The sequence below is a fragment of the Tenrec ecaudatus genome, chromosome 7 (assembly GCF_050624435.1).
Source record: "Tenrec ecaudatus isolate mTenEca1 chromosome 7, mTenEca1.hap1, whole genome shotgun sequence".
Taxonomy (NCBI): Eukaryota; Metazoa; Chordata; class Mammalia; order Afrosoricida; family Tenrecidae; genus Tenrec; species Tenrec ecaudatus.
In genome coordinates, this window is record NC_134536.1 from 52,937,493 (window position 1) to 52,959,376 (window position 21,884).

The 21,884-nt window shown below is 41.7% G+C and overlaps 1 protein-coding gene across 1 annotated transcript in view; it reads left to right on the plus strand.

Annotated features, from left to right (window-relative positions):
* The first annotated feature begins 5,245 nt into the window (after window positions 1–5,245).
* Window positions 5,246–21,884, plus strand: part of CEP85L (centrosomal protein 85L) — a 123,036-nt gene continuing 106,397 nt past the window's right edge. The window contains exon 1 of the mRNA XM_075554624.1: window positions 5,246–5,654. Within this exon, the coding sequence (XP_075410739.1) occupies window positions 5,582–5,654 (73 nt within the window). The 5' untranslated portion in view covers window positions 5,246–5,581. The remainder of the gene's footprint in view (window positions 5,655–21,884) is intronic.

The window sequence follows — 21,884 nt, forward strand, 5'->3', positions numbered from 1 at the left end:
TATTTCAAATTTGCAAAAGGCCAAGATATAGCTGTAAGAACAAAGAATTTCTGTTTAAAAATGTGATACCTATTATAACTATTTAATCATGGGGGAAATAGGTTTTGATGTAGGCATGCTCTCATTTTAGGTGGCAGTGGAGTTGGCCTGAACTCACAGTGGTGCTGGCTCATAGGGGCACCATGTAAAACAGGACTGGACTTTCACAGGGGTTTCATTGGCCTAATGTTCAGAAGTAGACTGCCAGGCCTTTCTTCTCAGTTCAGCTGAATCTGGAAGCTCCGATCAAACCTGCTTAGTCTTAGAATAACATGCAAGCCGCCAATGACATATGGCTGGTGACTGTACTGGAAGTGCGCTGGCCAAGAATTGAACAAGCTCTCGCCATGGAAATCAGAACATCTGATAACTCTCTTTGGAACTTATATATTTAACATATTTAAGTATCTAAAATGAGCTAATGTACATATACAACAGAAAAAGGAACGAATCACATTCTTCTTTCATGCTTCTGTCACCTTTTAGTATCAGAAGCAGTTGACCATTGACCAGCATCTCATGAGCTGGAGGAAAAATTGCAAGTCTGTGGGAGAGAGACTAAATGTGAACCTGCAGTTGGATGAAGTACAATGCAGATGTGGTAAGTGGTAGACTTTACATAGCGTCAATTGTTCTAGCAGTGCAGGGGAAGAGAAAATGTACCCTAAATGTAATTTTTTTCAACATTATAAAATGGTGAATACACACACGAACCCCATAGGGTGGAATAAGCAGGCATCACATTGTGTACAGGATGACGGAGAAGCACAGAACCAGAGCCGTGACCAAACGAGGAACAGACCATCAATAGCTCATATGTACATTCAAGCTGAAGCTGAGGAACATTAAAACACGTCCCGGAGAGCCACAGTACAATCTCGAATTGATCTCTCCTGAGCTGAGAGAGCGTCTCAACAGTCGAGGTGGTGCATAGAATCTGAGGGACTGAAGGCCACGTGAGTTGTGAGAGGCCATCAAGGAAACCATACATGAAGAAATCCAGGGTCTAGGAAGAAAAAAACAAAGTGGAAGTCACAAGAGACTCTGAAACGTTCTCTTGAAAGTAGAGTAGATAAAACCAATGGAAGGATTGATGGAGCAGGAGAGCCGGAGAGGTGAGCTCAAAGGTAAAGTATTCTGATGACACGTGTCAAGATCCGGACTTGGGAAGGCAGAAGGAAAGAACATGTCTGGCATTTCTCCAGCTAACACACTGAAGGCAAAAGGTCCACATTGAATTTGGTGCAATGCTGTAGGATGCCATGGGCAACATACTGAACGATGCTTGAAGCAGCAGAGACAATAGGGCAATACACGGAGGCTGTCCAAAAATGGACATCCAGCCATTTCAGGAGGGAGCATATAATCAAGAACTGATGGTATTGAAGGAAGAAATCTAAACTGCAATGAAGGCACTGACAAAAAACCAAAAGTCCAGATCTGGACAGAATGTGAATTAAGACGTTTCAGCATGTCAAACGATGAGCGCAGCATGGCAAAGATTAAAGGTTGCACTCACGTTTCAACCTGATCTGAAAATTAAAGGCATTTTGATGAAGACTCATAACTTAGAATCAAACTTAACCTTAAATGCAAACAAACAAAAAAGATGTTTCAGCAAATAATGAAATGCTGGAAGAACTCACTCTTTTGTGCTAGGAATTTTCGAAGGTAGCTAGAAACTGACTGAAAGAGATCCACAATTGTGCCCATTGTCCACAGAGGGAACCCAAAAGAAGGAGGAAATAATCAAATAATATCATTACTATCACACTCAAAGATTGGTTGCTGATAATTAAAAAGAGTTACAGCAGTACACTGGTGGGAAACTGCCAGAAATTCAAGCTGGTTTCAGAAGAGGAGGTGGACAGAAAGACTGTTGCTACTGTCAGATAGATTATAGCTGACAGCAGACAGCTATAAAGATGTTTAACTATGTTTTATTGACTATGCAAAGGCATTTGACTGTGTGGACCGTAACACATGATTGACATGACAAAGGATGAGATTTCCAAAACATTTTCTAACTGCTCATGCAGGACCTGTACGTGGACCAGGAGGCAGTTGTTGGAACAGAGAAGGGGAGTATTTGGTGGTTTAAAAATCAGGAAAGGCGTCCATCATGGTTGCACCCTCTCACTATACTTATTCAAGCAGTGTGCCGAGCAAATAATCAGAGAAAGTGGTCTGTAAGAAGAACGGGGCATGTGGGCTGCAGGAATAACTCAACAACGTGTGATAAGCAAATGACACAACATTGCTTGCTGAAAGTGTGGAAGACTTGCAGCACCTGATGATCCGATAGCATAGGCTCCCAAACTTATTTGTCCTGCCCCACAGACCCCTCTGGCAATGGAAGCTTTCACACTTAGAGCCCATGATCTAGGATAAAGGCCCCAACTTGGGCCATAACCATAAAGAAGGTCAGTAGTTTTAAAGCACTAGTGGCTCCATGGGAGAAAGATGGGGTTTTCTACTTCTGTAAAGAGTTGTAGTCTTGGAAACTCACAGGGGAAGTTCTACCCCAGTGGTTCTCAGCCTTCCTCATGCCGTGACCCTTTCATACGGCTCCTCATGTGGTGGGGAGCCCCAACCATACCATTATTTTCTTTTTTTAAAAAACATTTTATTAGGGACTCATACAACTCTTATCACAATCCATACATACATCAATTGTGTAGAGCACATCTGTACATTCTTTGCCTTCATCATTTTCAAAGCATTTGCTCTCCACTTAAGCCCTTGGCATCAGGTCCTCTTTTTTTCCCCCTCCCTTCCGCTCCCTCATCCCTCATGAACCCTTGATAATTTATAAATTATTATTTTGTCATATCTTGCCCTGTCCAACGTCTCCCTTCACCCCCTTTTCGGTTGTCCGTCCCCCAGGGAGGAGGTTACATGTAGATCCTTGTAATCGGTTCCCTCTTTCCAACCCACTCACCTCGTTGCTACTTCATAACTGTAATTTTGCTACTGTTAGGAATCGGGCAAGCTGTGTGAAACAGTTGTTTGACCCGCAAAAGGCTGGTGACCCACAGGTTGGGAACCGCTGTTGTACACTGCCTTGTAGGGTCACTATGAGTCGGTATCAATTTGCTGGTGGTGAGATCTGCTTTTGCAGCTACCCTGGATCTTTCCTGTGCCCCGCTCCCCATAGGGACAGTATCACTCACTTTGGGAGACAGTGGAGCACAGTATGGATTATACCTCGAATTTAAAGAAAACAGAAATCACAAAGAACTGAACTATATCACGATAAATGCATCATTATGATACAGAAAATATTGAAGTTGCTAACAGTCCATTGTAGTTGGATACACAATCAATGCCAATGCAAACAGTCGGCAAGAAACCAAATGACATTTTGCATTGGGAAAATCTGCTATAAAAGATCTCTCATAACATATTTAAAAACAAAGCTGTTACTCTGAGCACTAAGGGGCATCAGACTCAAGCCATGGTCCATTCAATCACTTCATATACACGAGAATACTGGACAATGAATCGGGAAGACGAAAGAACTGATGCCTTTGTATTACAGCATTGTTGAATATTGAATATACCATGGGCTGCCATAAGAATAGAGAAAGTTGTTTTTAAGGAAACAATCAGAATGTTCCTTAGAAGTGAGGATCATGAGCTTTTGTTTCAGGTACTTTGGATGTGTTATCAGGAGAGAACAGACCCTGGAAAAGGATGTCATGTTTGTCATTGAAAAAGAGGCAGACTTTCAGTGAGAAGGACTGATCCAGTGGCTAAACCAGTGGCCTCAAACCAAACCAAACCATTAGAGGATGGCACAGGACCAGGCAGCGATTTGTTCTGTTGTACAGAGAGTTGCTACGGGTTAGAGCCCAGGCAATGGCACCCAACCATCACAGCAACCAGAAGAATGAACACATTAGTTCTAGAAGGACAGTCAGCTGCTCCTAAGAAGTTAGGAAGGCAAGGCTTTGTTTCACGGACTTTGGGCATGCTATCAGGTGGGCTCAGGCCCCAGAAAATGACATCATGCTTGGTAAAGGTCTGAGTCAAAGAGGAATACCCTCACGGAGATGGATTGAGCTAAACAAATGAGTTTGAAAATAATAAGGTCAAACACAGCTATTGTTGGGCTAGCTAGGCAGTGTTTCATTCTGTTGTACATAGTCCATGAGTTGCAACCAACTTGACCTTGACAATCATAATGCATATACTTTGACCTCTAAAAGTTTTTAGTAGCATTTCCCAATTATAGTATCATTAATGTAAAATAAAAATATGAGAGCTTTGATAGCACACTTCACAGAACAGGGAAACATGACACTGAACTCTAGTGCAGGGATTATGTAGGACCATCTACCTCGAATTCCTCTCTCTAGGGCAGTGGTCAAACCCTGCCTAGCTACCTACTATTTGTGGTGGTGTTAGGTGGCAGACCAGAGTGGGTGTTGCTGAAATAATGTTGACCTGTAATAAATCCTTTTGGTCCTAGTTTTTCTCCAGTCATTTCCTGTATCACTACCTTGTCTTATGTATATACTTGTGTCATTTATTTTGGACACCTCATTCAATACCATCCAGTTGATTCTGACTCATGGAGACCCAATAGGACAGGGTAGAAATGCCTCTGAGGATCATAGTGAATATAATAGTTTATGGGGGTCCCTTTGGTTTTGAACGGCTGACCTTGCATTAGGAGCCTAATGGTATTGACCAAGTATGCTACCAGGACTCCTTTTGAGTACCTATTCCCTTCCAATTAAGAGGTCTTTGATGAAAACGACTACCCTCCCCCTCCCAAAGTCTCTACAATGTGGTGGGTAAGGATGAGCTAAATCCCAATCCAATTGAACCCCTCCCTCAAGGCGTAAACTCTATCAGCCATTTGTGCTGTGCAGGCTGCCAATTTCTTGTCTTTTCTGGAATGTCGCCCTGAGCTTGAGGAATTATGCAGGGAGGGGGCGTCGGTGAAGGGCCCCAGGCCAAGTTACTGCTGTGGTCTCATGCCCTTGGAAATGGGGATTCGTCTCAGGGCAGGGAACAGCGAGGCAAGAAAGTCCTGGCAGTGGCGGCCCGGCGGCCCCCGCAGCCCTCGCCTTAGTGGCCCGCGCCGCGCGCCGCGCCGGGCTTATGTAAGCGCCCGAGGCCCCGCCCCCGCAGGCCCCGCCTCCGCCAGGCGCGGTCCCCGCCCCGCCCCCGCTCGGCTCCGCGGGCGGAGGGGGCGGAGAGGAGCCGCAGCTGCAACTTCGCCGTAGCGCCTTGGAGCCCGGGCGCCGCCGGGAGCCGAGGCGCCGTCTACGCGGAGCCGCAGCGTCTGTGGCCCCGGCCTCAGCCCGCCGGCCCCACCATGGCAGCCGCCGCCGCCGCCGCGGCGAGTCTGGCCCTTGCGCTCCCCGCCCGCCTCTGAAGAGCCGTTAGCCGGCCCGCCCGCCCGCCGGCCGCGCCGCCGAGGCCCAAGCTCAGCACAAGTTTCCGCCGCCGAAGCCGCAGAGCGAGCGGGCGGGGGAGGACGGACGCGAAGAGCCAGGCACCCCCGGCCCACCCGGCCCTCCCGCCTGCGATGTGGGGGCGCTTCCTGGCCCCGGAGGCCGGCGGCCGGGACAGCCCCGGCGCAGCCCGCAGCTTCCCGGCGGGTAAGGAACGGGACCGTCCCCCGCCCGGGCGGAGGTTGGTGGGGGGTGGACGCGGACGGCGGCCGCTGGGACCCCGCCGCCGCGGCCCGGCTCCTTCAGGCCTGGCTCCCATCCCGTCGCCTCCCGGACCCTCGGCGCGCGCCCGCCTGCCCGCCGCCCGCGGCCACCCTGCGGCTCGGCTCCCTGACGTTCGGCCGCCCGGCCTGCCCGCCGCGCTCGCTCCCCTCGCCCCGCACCCCGGCGCCAGCCGCTGTCCCGGCCCCCCAACTTCATCTCGCGTGGGCCTCCCTCGGCTAATGCTTTGTGGCCGACCCGCCTCCCGTCTCAGGCGAGGGGCTGGTGATGGCTGGGCTTGCCCGGGGACCCCGGCTTCCCAAGGTCGCTGCGGTGGTGCTGCGGCGGTGGGCGCGCCCGTTCTGGGGAGCCCACGGGCGCCCGGGGTGCGGCCCCGTCGGAGCAGGGCCCGGTGCCTAGCCGCTACTTTGGGGCGCGTTTTGGGGAGGGAGGTGGCAGATGGTGGTGCCTTAGCTGTAAGTGACCCCCTAGGGGACTTGAGCCTCCCAGGGAGCCAGGTCTCCAGTCTGCACCCACCAGCGTTAGAGGGGGCACTGTCCTGCCTTGTTGACCTTTGAGCAGTGTGTGTGTGAGGGGTGTTAGCTTCCCAGTCTGCGCCCCTCAAGGAAAATTGAGGGTCTGAGTGTGGGGAGCTGTGAGCATCAGACAGCCATTTCGTGCCTGCACCGCGCGGAAGTTGTCTACAATCAACCAATTGGGGCTGGCTAAGGCTTGTCCCAATTTCGGATTTAGAAAAAAAAAAAAAAGAAAGAAAAGACTTGTGGGTTGCCTGTGACAGCTTATTAACGAAGATGGTCATTCTCGGCACCTCACTCTTACATGAGTCATGCGCCCCTTTCAGAAGCAGAAAGTTTGATGGACCTTTTATTTTGAAAAAAGCTCACGTGAACATGCACAAAAATTCCCCCTTACCCCCAATTTTAGGTGGTCCTGGGACCCCTGTTATATTACCTTGCTGCACCAAATGTGTGAGCTCGACTTGTATAATTTAGAAGACATTTTAGAATTAATTTCTAAAGCTGTTATTTGCAAACCAAAGCAAAAAAGCAGAAGCAGCATTTGGGGAAGGAGGGTTTTGGTGGCAAATGCTTTCTGTGATCTTAAATGGCAGGTAGGAACCCGGGCTCCTATGAATCCAGAGAATGCAATTATATAGGATAGATTTTAGACGATTTAAATATTTTTAGGTATATGTAAAATTTTGAATTCGCCAGTTAGATTTAAAATTATTCTCTTAAATCTAGTCCTGCAACATTTTTAGAAATAATATAATTTTAATATAGGCTTATGTTTAGTTAATATAGAGGGGAAAAGGGAGGAGAATAAGGAATTAGACTTTAAAAAATGTGTAGGAGGAGACAAGCACTACGGAGGTTTCTGATCCTAACTGAATAATATTCACAATCTCCAATCTAAGTAACTTAAGATACTTCATTTATCCCTAGGGGCTGTAGGCAGTCGGTTCAGTTTATCTATATGAGTGCATGTCAGAAGCCATCTGTAATGTCTTTTGTCACCCAGGCTCTTAAAATTTATTTGTACTAATAGCTTGTTTGGAGGAAAAAATGTTACGGAAGCAGTGAATCCATGTTCCATTGTTTTTATGAAGAAAAAATTTGAGTATAATTTAGAAGAGTTAAGTAAATGAAAGACTTTAATGCTGTATTGCAAACTTTAAACCTTTGCTATGGTATAGAATATGATGGAAAAACAGTTTTTATATATAAATTATGTCCCAAGTTTAAAGAATTGGGTAGTACATCTTTATAAAAGCATATATATCAACTCTGATATTGGTAAATCAGGATATGTCTTAATGAAAATTGTATGTTGATGAATTTTGTTTATGATATGAGATGTAACTATTATGTTTTTATATTCTCTTAAGTAAAGATAAGAATTTAAAATGATTTTAAATGAGTTTTGAAAAGTTAATTAGTAGTTACTAAACTCAAGTGTGGTGTCTGTAGCCAATGAACAGATGGTGAAGGTCACGATAATGACCTCTGAGTTGGTTCATGTGGGGAGACTTTCTTCTTTTGTGAGAATTTGGAGATTTTTATTTTAAAAATGTTGCCTATAGAGCTTTTGCTAATTTGAGCAATTCTAAGACTTGTCTGAAAAACAAAGAATCAATCTTTGATAGTTCATATCAGCAATTCTTTTGGTCCTGAGAGCCAGTATGAAGAAAGCGATAAGATCAGTTCCGATATTAAAGTGAATTTCTCTCAATATAGGAGTTAATCCTTAGTATCTGCCTTAATTCTGGTTTCTTTGCTTATACAAATAAGTAACTAGACAAAAGAAAGAGCCAAAAGTAGTTTAGAGTCAGCTTTCTAGTAAGAAAAATTTTAAATAAGATAGTGAAAAAAACAGCAGTGAAAATGGCAAGTGTGGTTTGGAAAATTCTGAACTTTTGACCTTTACTGTAGGGTTTGATTTTGTTTTGACATCCACAATTTTCCATCTTTCCAGAAAAACTGTTACAAACCAAAACGAATACCGTTTTCCTGTATTCCCATGAAAAGATAATATAGAAGGTCTCTTATTTATTGGCAGGTATTGTGGAAATCTGATTTTGCATGGAAGAAATAGCATGTCTTTTATGCATGTGACTGAGTACATTTCAGATTATCTGATTGTTTAAAAAGTATGCTCATTTCAATGAGTATTGGATAAAAGATGGATGTTTCTTTTGTGCCTTAGAACTTAAGTGTGATATAATAGTAACTTCTTAGAAATGCTTTTTGAGTATCCCAGTGGAGTATTGGCCTATATGTTCGGTTGCAAACTGAAAAGTCAGCAGTTTGAACCCCCCAGCCATTCTGGGGGAGAAAGATCTAGCTTTTTGCTGCCGTAAAGATTAACAGCCAAAGGGCCAGTTGTACTCTTCCCTGTACAATGGTTATGAGTCAGAATTAACTCAATGGCAGTGAGTTCTTTTTTGTTGTTGTACTGAATTTAGTTTGTTATAGAAATCATCTTGTACTTGATCAGCTCTTTGAAACACAGATATATTTAGTCTTTAAGATCAGACATGATAGCTTTATAATATGCTAAAAATAAAATGCTATAGAAAACACTTGAGCTGGAGAAATGTAATTGGTTCACTCCTCCAGTTTTAAATCTGTTGTCATAAGGTATTTAGTGATGTCATAATTATAGTGTTAATAACTGGTGTGATTGTACTAAATAGTAGTGGTTCTTGCTGTGGTTCTGAAGTAGATGGACATGAAAGTACTGTGGTAATAGTAGAACATGTTCCTCAGGCAAAACTCAATTGGACATGTTCTTTCGTAAGACACAGTAACAAGTGTGGGATACAGTAGGGGTGAGGATGAATCTCAAATGTGTTGTGTATGGTGAAGCAAACTTGATTAATAATTGGAATTCACTAACTTCTTGGCTTGAATGAAGCTGGTAAATTAATCTGAGGCCAGGCAATAAATGGTGAGTTGCTAGCTTCTATTGTCTTGGTGTGAATATTTATGTGTATAGAGAAAATCCTTACAGAGCTGTGCTATTTCTGAGTGGATTAACATCTGTGCATGTACCCTAAGAAGATGAAAACTTGACGGCTCTTCGTTGTATTTTCTTGAGTGGAGTGTATTTAAATTTACGCTGCCAGTCAATTCCAACTCATGGTGACCCTAAGGCACAGGGTAGAACTTCCCTGTGGGTTTCCAAGACTGTAACTCTTTATGGGAGGACATCTCATCTTTCTTCCTCAGAGTGGCTCTTGGCTTCGAACTGCTGACCTTGCTGTTAGCAGCCTGGCACTCTTAGTTTCCCCAAATTGTTCATTAAAAAAATGAATGTGATCAGATGGCTTATAAACCACATCACGATATTAGTTATTTCTATAACATTAAAGAGTTTACAGTGCCAAAAATATTCCAAAAAGTCAAGGGTCCTGGGTGACACAAATGGTTGAGCACCTTCCTTCTCAATCTAGGGAGACCAACAGTTCCAGTTGCCCATGAGTTTTGAGCTTTAAGATCAAGGAAAGTCCTGGCAAACAGTCCTGGTTAGCCAAGACGTGGGGGGTTTCCCTGGGTATGTGATATTGAACGGTGACTGAGCCTTGACCAGAGCTTCTGGGTAATACCCAGTGCATCTGAATGGGTAGGCTGTTCCTGCTGTTTAGAATAGCATCGTCTTCAATCAGGGGACCAACCAGATTTTGGTGTCTCATATTTCATGCTCACATTAACCTCCCACTGGCCTGAGTAACCATTTGTTTTCTTCTCTCCCTGATAAATTGTTTTAAGTTGTCATCATCCCAAACCTTAACCACTACCATTGAGTCGATTCCAACTCATAGTGACTGTATAGGACAGAGCAGAACTGCTTGACCAGCGCTCCGTTTTTGTGGAAGCAGACTGCCTCCTTTCTTCTTTGGAGTGACCCCCGGGTTCAGACTGCTGACATCTGATTAAGAGCTGAGCCCTTAACCACTTTGCCATCAGGGTTCCTACAGAAGGTCACTGAGCCCAAACCCACTGCCATTGGAGTTGCTTCCAACTCTAGTGACCCAATACAGGGTTTCTAGTGTTAGAAGTCTTTGGGGGGCTAAAGAGCATCATCTTTCTCCCGAAAAGTGGCTGGTGGGTTTACACTGCTGACCTTGTGGTTAGCTTAGCTGCCCAGTGCTTTACTTGACTTCACCAGATGGTAGGTTTTAACTAGAGACTGAACTTAAAACCAAGAAATTCAAATTTGGCCCTTCTTTGCCCCCTGATGTCTAGTAAATAAACCTTGCTTTATTGCTGCTGCTTGTCAGTAATAAAGTTCAGAGTTCTTAAATGAGCCATAGTTTTTAATTATACTGCTAGAAGGAGATGAAATGAGTGAATTCAGATTACATAAGAAATTCATACATCACCCAGACATGAATCTTCCTTGCACCTCTCTTTTCTAAAACTTAATGAGTTTCCTTACTATTGCTGGGCTTTCTGTCTTATTCCAATAGTATACTGAAATCTGAAAGGAAATTAAGTGCTTTAGTATGGGGGACATAAATATTCCAGATTATTTCTCAAAGCTTAATTTAAAATTAGAATTTTGTTTTAGTTCTGGCATTTTAATGTATTGCATATGATATTTATGTCCCTAAGTAGCAGAAAAATAGAGACTAATAGAGGAGTAATTAGCTTATTCTGCTTCTCTTAAAAGTTAATGGCTGCAGAAATGAAAGTAGCATTTATTAGGTCTAACAACTTCTTTGATTTAGGAAGATTTGCTTTGATTGGGTTGTTTAGTTTCTCCTGGGTGACAAAATTCGTGTTTGGCATAATAATTTTCCACCTTGTAGAATATTTTCAATGAGGTGATGTTCTGAAAGAGTTGTCTCCCAAGACAGATGCCAGGAGACTACCCCTTCTGGATTAACACTGGGTGGACTTCCTCACAAGTGTAGTGACTTACTAGTTTTGAATGAGCTTCATTTTCCCAGTTTGTGAAACTGCATGAACGGCTCATTAAAAACTAAGATATAGGGACCTCATTCCAAATAACTGGCAAAATGTTTTCTTGGCTATGTCATATCGTGGAACGAGAAGATACGATTGTGACCAGTCCACACACTGACATCAATAGCAATGCAGTCTCTTCATAGAAATAGTGTTATCTATTCTGACCTCCTTGAATTCTTGCTTTATGTACTGTGTTTAAGTTGTGTGAATATGAATTTTTTTTCTGTGAAAGGCTGTTATTTATCCAACTACTGCTTTCAGTTGAAGTAATTTTTACTTCAGACTGACTCAACCTAGTTTAAACCCCCTTTATGGTAGAATTGAAAACAAGGAATCTGAACATCACAATCTGAAGAATCTGTTCTTGTACTTGTATGTTTGAACTGTTTGCGGTAGTTAATGAGCTTCCACATAGTATTTTTAATATTTAGAAAGCAAAAGAATACTAGCTATCGGTTGCTTAAAATTATTTAAGTTCTCAAATCCAGGAAAGTATAGATTGAGCAGGATTTTGATGGTGTTCTTTTTTGCCTAGCTGGTGAGCTTTAGTGTTCCTGGATCAGAATTGACAATGGCAGTTGGTTTGGTTAGGTGAACAGATGTCCTGTACAAGATACTGCTAACCTTATTCTGAGTAGAACCACCTTTTCAGAACTTGAAACTATTTCATCCTTGGTTCTTCTCATCTAGGTACTCACCTCTGTTTTCCAGTGCCATTGTGTTGATTCTGACTCCTGGTGTCCTTGTGCACTGGCCCTGTGGGTTTTGGACACTTTGTTTGGACAGCCTCACCTTTATCCCATAGAGCAACTGGTGGTTTGACTGTGTGGATAGCAGCCGAATTAACCCACTACCCTAAATTTTATGACTTAGCGAATCTTTGGATTTCTTTGGGATTAAAGGAGTGTAGTCTCTTGACTCTCCTCTTTGTTACCTATTGTTTAACTTAAAAAAAAAGAGTTATTCCAGCCTTCATGAAAAGAGTAAATATTGGCTAGTGTTTTTGAGAGTTTAGAGAACCATATGGATTGCAAAATTTTGTAATTCTGCAACTACCAGGAAAAAATTTTGCCAGATATTCCCATATAGGTGGGTGTTTATTGTTTCATCCATTATAAGATATCCTTAGAAAATCTTTTTAACATCTCTGCTATCTGAATTCATCATTCTATAACTCATGGTATCATAACTTAATTCTCACGCACTTTTAGTAGTGCATAAAAACGGTGTCAGCTATCTAGAGCGGCCATAACAAGGACACCACGGGTGGGTGGTTTTGAAGAAGGTGAATTTATTGTCTCATAGCTGGGAGGGCTAGGGTCCCAGACTGAGGGCATCCACAGGCTCCATCTGTAGGAGGAGAAGGCTACTGTCTGTACTGCCTTGGGTTTATCTTTTCTTTTAAAAATGGGTTGTAATTATCATAAAGGAGCTCTGGTAGCTTGGTGGGCCAAGAGGGCAGCATTCCAAATGAGCCAACTGCTCTGTGGGGAAAAGATGAGGTTGTTGGCTTCTTTCTAACTTTTCAAATGTGTTGCTAGGAGTTGATCTATGTGATGACCCCTAATGTGCCCTCCCATATTGGGTGTTTCTTTGAAAGCATCATTTTTGTTTTTAAAGGAATTGCTTATGTGTTTATTTTTGCACACAGAAATGCATGCATGTATCAGATCCAGTTTGACTGTCATTGTTTTATTTTCTTGTAAAGTCCCTGGTGAAGAATGTGCTGGAGAGTCATCAGTGCGGCTCCTTTCTTGTGTTTCTGTTTTCTTCAATCTGAGAGGTTTCTGGCAGTCGCACCTTTGTGAGGGGTGGTTGAAAGCATGTAACATGTAACCTTGTTTTAAGGGACACTATACAGCAGCAGCACATGGCAACTCCCAGAAAGGGAGTGAAGGATGGAGATAGATTTTCCCCGTCGGTTCCTATGGGTAGTAGAACTGCCCTCCATCCCCTTCACTCAGATTACTTTGTGTGTCATACACCCCAAGTAAGGACAGCCAGGTCCAACTGTATAGTAGGATCAGTGAGACTCAGTGCATTGGCCGTTTCCCGAGTTCTGGGGGTTTTTCTGGCAGCCTTCAGGGCACCCTGGCATGCACACATCCACTGCGGCAATAATAGTGACGAAACACTGCGTGGAGTTGATTCCAGCTAATAGCTCGTGGAACAAAGATGTTTTTAAAAGCATGGTGGATATCAGAGATAAGGACATTCTGCTTATGTGTTGAAGGAGACATGTAGTTGAAAACATGTTAATGATAAATCACTATTAGGCAGATAAATTGGTGATATTATACATGCACTTGATTAAAACGGAGGGAGAAGGGAAAGATTAAAAACTTGGAGAATAATAGAAGAGGACCTTGTGGGGAGCAAATGATAGTAAGTTATGTGGTAGGCATGCTATTTTTTCTTCTCTAAGTAATAAATTTATATAAATGCTCAGTAGTAAAATTGACATAGTACAGAATAGTGTCCACTCTTTTTCATAGTTTTTAGTTCTCTTGTATACATATTCAATAATAAAAATAATAATTAAAATATTGAGAACTAAATTGCATGCCAGGTGACATTATTTTATTTTTGTAAAATAATATATAAAACTGGCCATTTTTAATATTTTAAAATTTACTGTTGAGAGGTATTGATTACATTCACATGGTTGTACATGTGTCCCCATTCTCTATTTTCAAAACATTTTCATCTTCCCAGACGTAAACTCTGTACTTATTAAGCAGTAACTCCCCATTCTGCCCTACCCATAGTAACTTCTAATGTACTTCTCTGTGAATGTGCCTAATCTAGATATCATACAATCATGCAATACTTGTCCTTTTGTGTCTGGCTTGTTTTACTTGGCATGATTTAATTAGTGATTTTTTTGGTAAACTTTAGACTGATTTTAGCTTTTTTTTTTCCTTTTTTTTTCTTTTAACAATTTATTGGGGCTGATACAATTCTTTTCACAGTTCATACATATACATACATCAGTTGTATAAAGCACATCTGTACAGTCTTTGCCCTAATCATTTTTTTCTCTTTTCTTCTTTTACATTTTATTAGGGACTCAAACAACTCTTACCACAATCCATACATATACATACATCAATTGTATAAAGCACATCCATACATTCCCTGCCCCAATCATTCTCAAGGCATTTGCTCTCCACTTAAGCCCCTTGCATCAGGTTCTCTTCCCCCCCCCTCCCTCCCCATTCCCCCCTCCCTCATATGCCCTTGGTAATTTATACATCGTTATTTTGTCATATCTTGCCCTATCCGGAGTCTCCCTTCCCCCCTTCTCTGCTGTCCCTCTCCCAGGGAAGAGGTCACATGTGGATCCTTGTAATCAGTTCCCCCTTTCCAACCCACTCACCCTCCACTCTCCCAGCATCGTCCCTCACACCCTTGGTCCTGAAGTGATTTTAGCTTTTTTAGTTATTGTGATTTGGGTGAAAGACTAGAGAGAAAATGTGTTTTCCATTCAACTATTCATACACATTTTGGGATATTGATTGCAATCGCCACAAAGTAACATTACTGATCTCACTTCCTCCCTTCGTGTACCATTTTCATTCGCCCTGTTCTAGCTTTCTGATCTTCATCCCGGGCAAGTGCTGCTCGTTTGAGCTGGAGGGCTTGATCTGAGGATCAAGGAGTGGGTACCTCGCAGTAGTATTTATTTTCTAGCTTGTCGTTTCAGCACAGCCACAGCCGTGCATTTGTTCCAGGCCCGAAGGGTGACTACGGGCCAAAGTCTGCGGGTCTCTCCCTGTCTCGCTCAGAGCAGTAAAGTCTGGCCTTATGCTTTTTACTGTCTTTGCATATTTTCTCCTGTCTGCCCTGGACCCCCTGTCTTGACTACTTTAGGAAGGCTAGCTTTTCAGTTGGCAGGGCCCTGGAGGCTGAGTTTATGTGGTTCATTCGGCCTTTGGACTAATTGCTTCATCATGCCTTGGCTTTTCTTCACTCTGCGTTGCTCTGGCCAGGAAGAGAGGTGGAGTTGCACTTTACATCAGTGCTCACAAGATCTTAAGACGCCAGTGTATAGAATCCTGTTTTTAAGCCTCATCAGTGTTGTAGCGTGTGTCAGCAGTTTGTTCCTTCCTTATAGTTTCTTGATGGTGTTTCATTGCCTGGTGTTCCACTGCATTTTGTTTTCCATTCACCTCTAGCTGAGCACTTGGGGTGTTTTTACCTTTTGACTTTGTGAATAATGCTGGTGTACAAGTTTCCGTTTCACATTCTTGCCTTCAATTGTTGTTGGTGGTGGTGTTGGTGGAACACGTGTGACAACTTTTTATAAGGCCGGTCGGTGGCAAGAGTTTGAATCAAGAGGCCATTGGCATCTGCCTTTGGTTTTTACACAGGAGTGGAATTGCTGGGACCGCATGGTATTTTGGAGTAACTGCCAGTTTTCACAGCGGTTGTACCATTGTGCCTTGTCAGTAGCATTGCCCTCATCCCGGCAGCCTCACATAGGAATTCATTTAATTACTTAGGCGATGCTCTTAGGTGCCTGGTGTCGGTTCTGATCCTATGCATCCGACAAAACGCTGCCTCATCTTGTGCCATCTTCACAGTTGCCCCTGTGTTGGAGTCCATCATTGCAGCCACTGTTGTCAGTCCATCTCGTTGAGGGCCTTCTCTTTCCCAGCGCCCCTCTACTTGACCAAGCATGTTGTCCTCCTTCAGGACTTGATCTCCTGACAGCATGTCCGAAGTATGTGAGACTAAGTCTTGCCATCCTTGCCTCTATTTTTATTTTAATAAACATTTTGTTGGGGGCTCTTACAGCTCGTAACAATCCATACATCAGTTGTATCAAGTGTATTTGTACATACATTGCCATCATCATTTTCTTTCTACCTAGCCCTTGGTATCAGCTCCTCTTTTTTGCCTTTATTACTAAGAGAGGTCCCATTATTTATTTATTTTCCCTCACTTTATGGAGAAGAGGCGACATTGATTTGCTTAAAGTTTTTCTGCTAATAAGAGTGAGAGTTTGCTTGAACCTAGGCAGCATGACTTCCACACTTTCCCCCCACCAAGTCCACACTTTCCCCCCACCAAGTTCTGCTGCTAATTCTATTATGAAAATAAGTTTAAAATTTAAGAGTGCTGGAGTAACTAATCTAGATATGGAAACATTACTGAAAATGGAGTGGAGGCTTGGTTGAAGAATATAAGTATTGTTTTGCTACTTCTGTTTTAGCTCGATAATTCTCCAGTGTAGTATGTGATTGTCTAGTGATTGCTTTTCTAATTTGCTCATAGAAAGGATTAAAGCTAAAAAAAAAAAAAAGAAAAGAAAGGATTAAAGCTATCATCTGAATTGTTTTTAATATATCTGCATTTAATGTTGTTTTTTCTCTTAAATCAGTGATTATTATATAAAATTAATGCTAATATCTATAAAGAATTTTGTAAGTGCTAGATACTGTGTCAAATGCCCTGTGTGCTTAATATTTTTTAATTGATAGACAGCTTTGTTTAGCATTTAAAAACTCATCTCCATTTATGACTTTCAGGTGTGATTTAATGTCACGTTACAGATGAATAACCTGAAGTGTAGAGGGAATGCTAATGTTGCCCTCATAGAAAGATGAAGCTTTCTTCTCACTTGCAGTTAGTCTGGGAAAACCCACAAGGGCAGTTCTATGCATTGCTGTAGGGTCCCTGTGAGTTGGAATCAATTTGATGGCAATGAGTAATGTTGCCCTAAATTGTCAGTTAACTTTATCCAGTAGGCATGGCTATGTGGTAGAATTTCAGCTTTGGTCAAAGAATAACTAAGAAGAGTATAGGATAATGATGTTTCACATGCGCTTATCGGATTCTGTTTTATTATTTATAGTAATCCTGTTTGTGAGTAAGATTATTATAACTTACATGGTGCACATACACTCCCCTCCCCAAATAAAACAAAACAAAACACCCCAAGACCAAAACCCTTATTGAAGGGTAGTATAGTGGGCTACACATTAAGCCTTTCTAACCACAAGGTTTGTGGTTCAAACGCACCAGTTGCTCCTTGGGAGAACGATGGAGCTTTCTGCTTCCACAAAGATTAAAAGCAGGAAACCCAAGGGGCTAGCTCTGCTCTGCCCTATGGGGTCACTGTAAGTCAGTCAATGGTAGGTTTTTGAGTTTTTAGGTAATGTTTTGCAAACATTTTTGACTGATCTCCAGTAAATACCTTGATGAAGTACATACATATTTTCTCCTATTTATATGCACTATACCTTTTCTGTTCTATTCCTCTCATTATAATAAAAAGAAGTGTTTAGCAGTTGGTGATGTAATCAGAAATTCATATAAAGAACATCAGTTCTTTATACAAAATTGATCAACAGTGCCAAGAGGCATCCCCTGAGGGATAGCTTAAAAGACCATAGTATTCTGGCTTCACTGTTTTCACACGACAACTATGCAAACTCTCTGAGTGTGCCTGAATCCTGCTGGCTTGAAAAGTATATAATCGAGACTTAGACATCAGCCATCAAGGAGTGGATGTAAAATATAAAACAGGAATGGAGCACATCACCTCAATATATAATATACTTTGACATATTCCTTTATATAGACCCTGGATCTTCTAAGTCATTTTAGATACATTTGATTTTTAGGAATTAATAATTATAATTTTCTGGTTCATTAGCTTAAAGTTCCCATAATTATGTCATTTTATAATACTTTAGTTGTAACAAGTTCTTCTGAAAGCTAGAGCATCTTAGATATTCTGTGGTCTCCACCCTTTTATCACAGCAATGATCGTTTTGACCTTTTCTCAAACCTTTGTATATTTTATTAAATATTATTCTAACCATAACTTTGTAATCTGCATTTGAATTTATTATTATGTCAGGGATTTTTTCCTGTAATTCATAGTGTTCAAAAGAATTTAAAAAATTATATTTAATTATATATTACATTGATTATTAAGGCTTAGCATAAGCTTAATTCACTGCCATTGAGTTGATTCTGACTCATAGTGACCTGATAAGACAGGGTAGAACTACTGCCACTGAATTTCCAAGATTGCGACTCTTTACAGAAGTAGAAAGCCTCATCTTTCTCTTTCAGAGTGGCTGGTGCTTACCTGCCACTATGCCACTAGGGTTCCTATGCCTACCAAGAAAGAGACAGTTATATCTGCCTTTTTAGTATTAAAACGCTATTCTGAACATCTTTGTAATTTTTTTTAATATTTGGCATACTTGTTTAAGTAATTCCTAGAGTCCCAGAGTTGGAGAAGTATTTTGAAATTTTACCATGCGTTTTGTCCAGGAGTTGTTTTCTTTTTTTCCTTTTTAACTTTTTAACATTTTATTAGGGACTCATACAACTCTTATCACAGTCCATACATATACATATATCAATTGTATAAAGCACATCTGTACATTCTGTGCCCTAATCATTTTCAAAGCATTTGCTCTCCACTTAAGCCCTTTGCATCAAGTCCTCTTTTTTCCCCTCCCTCCCCGCTCTCCCCTCCCTCAGGAGCCCTTGATAATTTATAAATTATTATTTTGTCATATCTTTCCCTATCCGGCATCTCCCTTCACCTCCTTTTTCTGTTGTCCTTCCCCCCCAGGAGGAGGTCACATGTAGATCCTTGTAATCGGTTCCCCCTTTCCAACCCACTTACCCTCTACCCTCCCAGTATTGCCCCTCACACCCCTGGTTCTGAAGGTATCATCCACCCTGGATTCCTTGTGCCTCCAGCTCCTATCTGCACCAGTGTACAACCTCTGCTCTATCCAGGCTTGCAAGGTAGAATTTGGATCATGGTAGTGGGGGGACTGGGGGGAGGAAGAGGAAGCATTTAGGAACTGGAGGAAAGTTGTATTCTTCATCGGTGCTACGTCGAACCCTGACTGACTCATCTTCTCCTCTAGACCCCCTCTGGGAGGGGATCTCCAGTGGTCGACAAATGGGCTTTGGGTCTCCACTCTGCACTTCCCCCTTCATTCACTATGGTAAGATTTTTTTTTTATGATGATGCCTTATACCTGATCCCTTTGACACCTTGTGATCAGGAGTTGTTTTCTGAAAGGTAATATAAGAGTGTGACTTTCTGACATTACTATAATTGCTAAGTCTTATCTGTCTAGTGTTGCTGTCACAGACTCCACAGATGTCTAGTCTGTTCATTATTTTTCTCATGGTTCATTAGCTAGAAGTCCAGTTTCAGGGCACCTGCTGTAGTAGAAGGCTTTTTTTGTCAGTTCCAGAAGGTTCTTGTCTGTTTTGAGTTTCTGTTCTTAGGCAAACCTCAAGAGCCTTGGCATCTCTGCTTCCTTGTATAATCTCTCTTAAATCTCAAAAGTGGCTGACTCAAAATACAACCTACTAAACCTCCCTCATTAACCTAACACGGACATTTATTTCCAAATGAGATCATAACCACAGGCGTAGTGATTTCTTCAATGCATATATACTTTTTATTTTTGTTAATCATTTTATTGGGAGCTCTTACAGATATTATAACAATCCGTAAAACAATTGTATCAAGCACACTTGTACATATGTTGCCATCATCATTTCAAAACATTTTGTTTCTACTTGAGCCTTTGGTATCAGCTTCTCTTTTCCTCCATCCTACCCCCACTCTCCCACCCTCCTGAATCCTTTATCATTTTTATTATTATTTTCATGTCTTACACATCTTCCCCCTCCCTTCACTCAACATTTCTGCTATTCGTCTCTCATGGGTGGTGGTGGTTATAGATCCACCATTGTGATGGTTCCCCACTTGCTGGCACCACCCCCTCGTGGTGTTGCTGTTCCTGAGGGCTTTGTCTGTCCTGGATTCCCTGTGTGGAGAACTCTATACTTAACTCTGGTCTAGCCGGATTTGTAAGATAGAACTGGTCATGGTAGTGGGGGGGAGGAAGTAGTCAAGAACTAAAGGAATAGTGTGTGTTTCATGGGTGCTATGTTGCAACCTGGATGAAAAATTGTACCTTATGTGTGACCCTTCTGTGAGGAGACATCCAATTGTCTACGAATGGACTTAGGGTCTCCACTCTGACCGGACCCCTTTTGTTCATATCAATATAATTGTTTGTTTTGGATCTTTTGATACCTTCTACCCGATCCCAGCGACACCTCATGATTACACTGGTTGGTATGCTTCTTCCAAGTGACCTGCAATGCATGTTTTTGAGTGAAACAATTAAATTGATAATTCTCAGTATAACATCTTTTCCCCTTGGGGGAAGGAAAGTTCTTTGTTTTAGATGGTGTATTAGCTGGCTTCTGGTAATGCGAACATTTTTTTATGCTGTGGGAGTTGATGTTTTATTTATTTTTTCAGTGACTTGGAATGTTTTAACATTACGGAAGGTAGTGAAACATATTTTTAGTATTTTGGCCATCAACCATTCAGATTTATAAAAGACTTCTTTTTTTTTTTTTTTTTTTGCCGGGCTGCTTTGATAATACTTTAAATAGAAACTTAGTCCAATGTAACTCTTAAAATGTTACTGGTTTTAAAAAACAAACTGACAACCAAGACCTAAAATACTATTGCTTTAATTTGTAACCCTAATTATAAGGCTCCCAAGATTCTAATTTTATATGAATGTTTATTGAGTGTCCAGTGATAATAATGACTACATTTATTGGGATCCTACTTAACTGTGCTGCTGTATGCTAAAGAAAAAAATTACCTTTCTTCACTGAAGTGTACAATTTGGTGAGGGAGAAGACAGTCATTGTAGGTGAATATAATTTAGTAAATGTGATGGAATTTGAAATACTATACTGGAAGCACACAGAGGAGTAGTTATGTAATGCTATTTGAAAGAGTCAGCATAGACTTCTAGAGCAGGTTAAGTCTGAACTGGCATTTTAAAAGGTGTGCAAGGGGAGGCTGGGGCCCTGAAAACGCCGGTGTGGAAGCTCTGATGAGCTAAGTCTGGTGTGCAGAGTGTCTCTGGGGGAGACAGTACGGAGGAGGTAAGGATTGCAGAGTGTTAGGAGAGTGAGGCTGCCAGCTGGGGAAGTCAGCTCTCCTAATTTAAAGACGTTTGAGTTCTATTTAATGTTTTTGGACAGTAGTTTGTGAAGCAGGGTAGAGAAGCCACGACTTAGACAGCGTTCCAGCAGGGGACTAGTTTCCAGGAGATTGCTGCAGTGGCCGACCAAGATTTAGGTAGGATCTGTGACCATGGGCTGGAGAGGGGACACCTAATTAAGACTTCTGAACTTGAATAAAGAATTTCAGAGACTGATGAGATGTAAGAGTTAAGGAAAGGAGGGAGTGTGTGCGCGTTCGTTATTTCCTGGTGTTATGTCTTTATAATTTAGTTGTACATTGGTTTTATTGATAGGTAAAATTGGGGTAGTTGAAGACCACTGTCTAAACTTTGTTCACAAAATACTTTGTACTTTTGATCTTTCAGAGATAGTAAACTGAACTATGCACATCTGATATCATATATGCCCCTTGTTATTTTTGTTTTGTTTAATTAAAAATGGTCTCAATCAAATTACTTTTAAGACCTACTAATAGGTTACAAAGTGCATTTTGAAAAATTCGTGTTCAGAATCTGTATTATGATTACAACTTCTAATCTAAAAGTGTAAATGCGTTTTGTCAATGGTGTTATTTGTATTTTTTTCTCCAAATTGTTAGTAATTTTTATGTGGCCTTTCAATGCGTTTATTA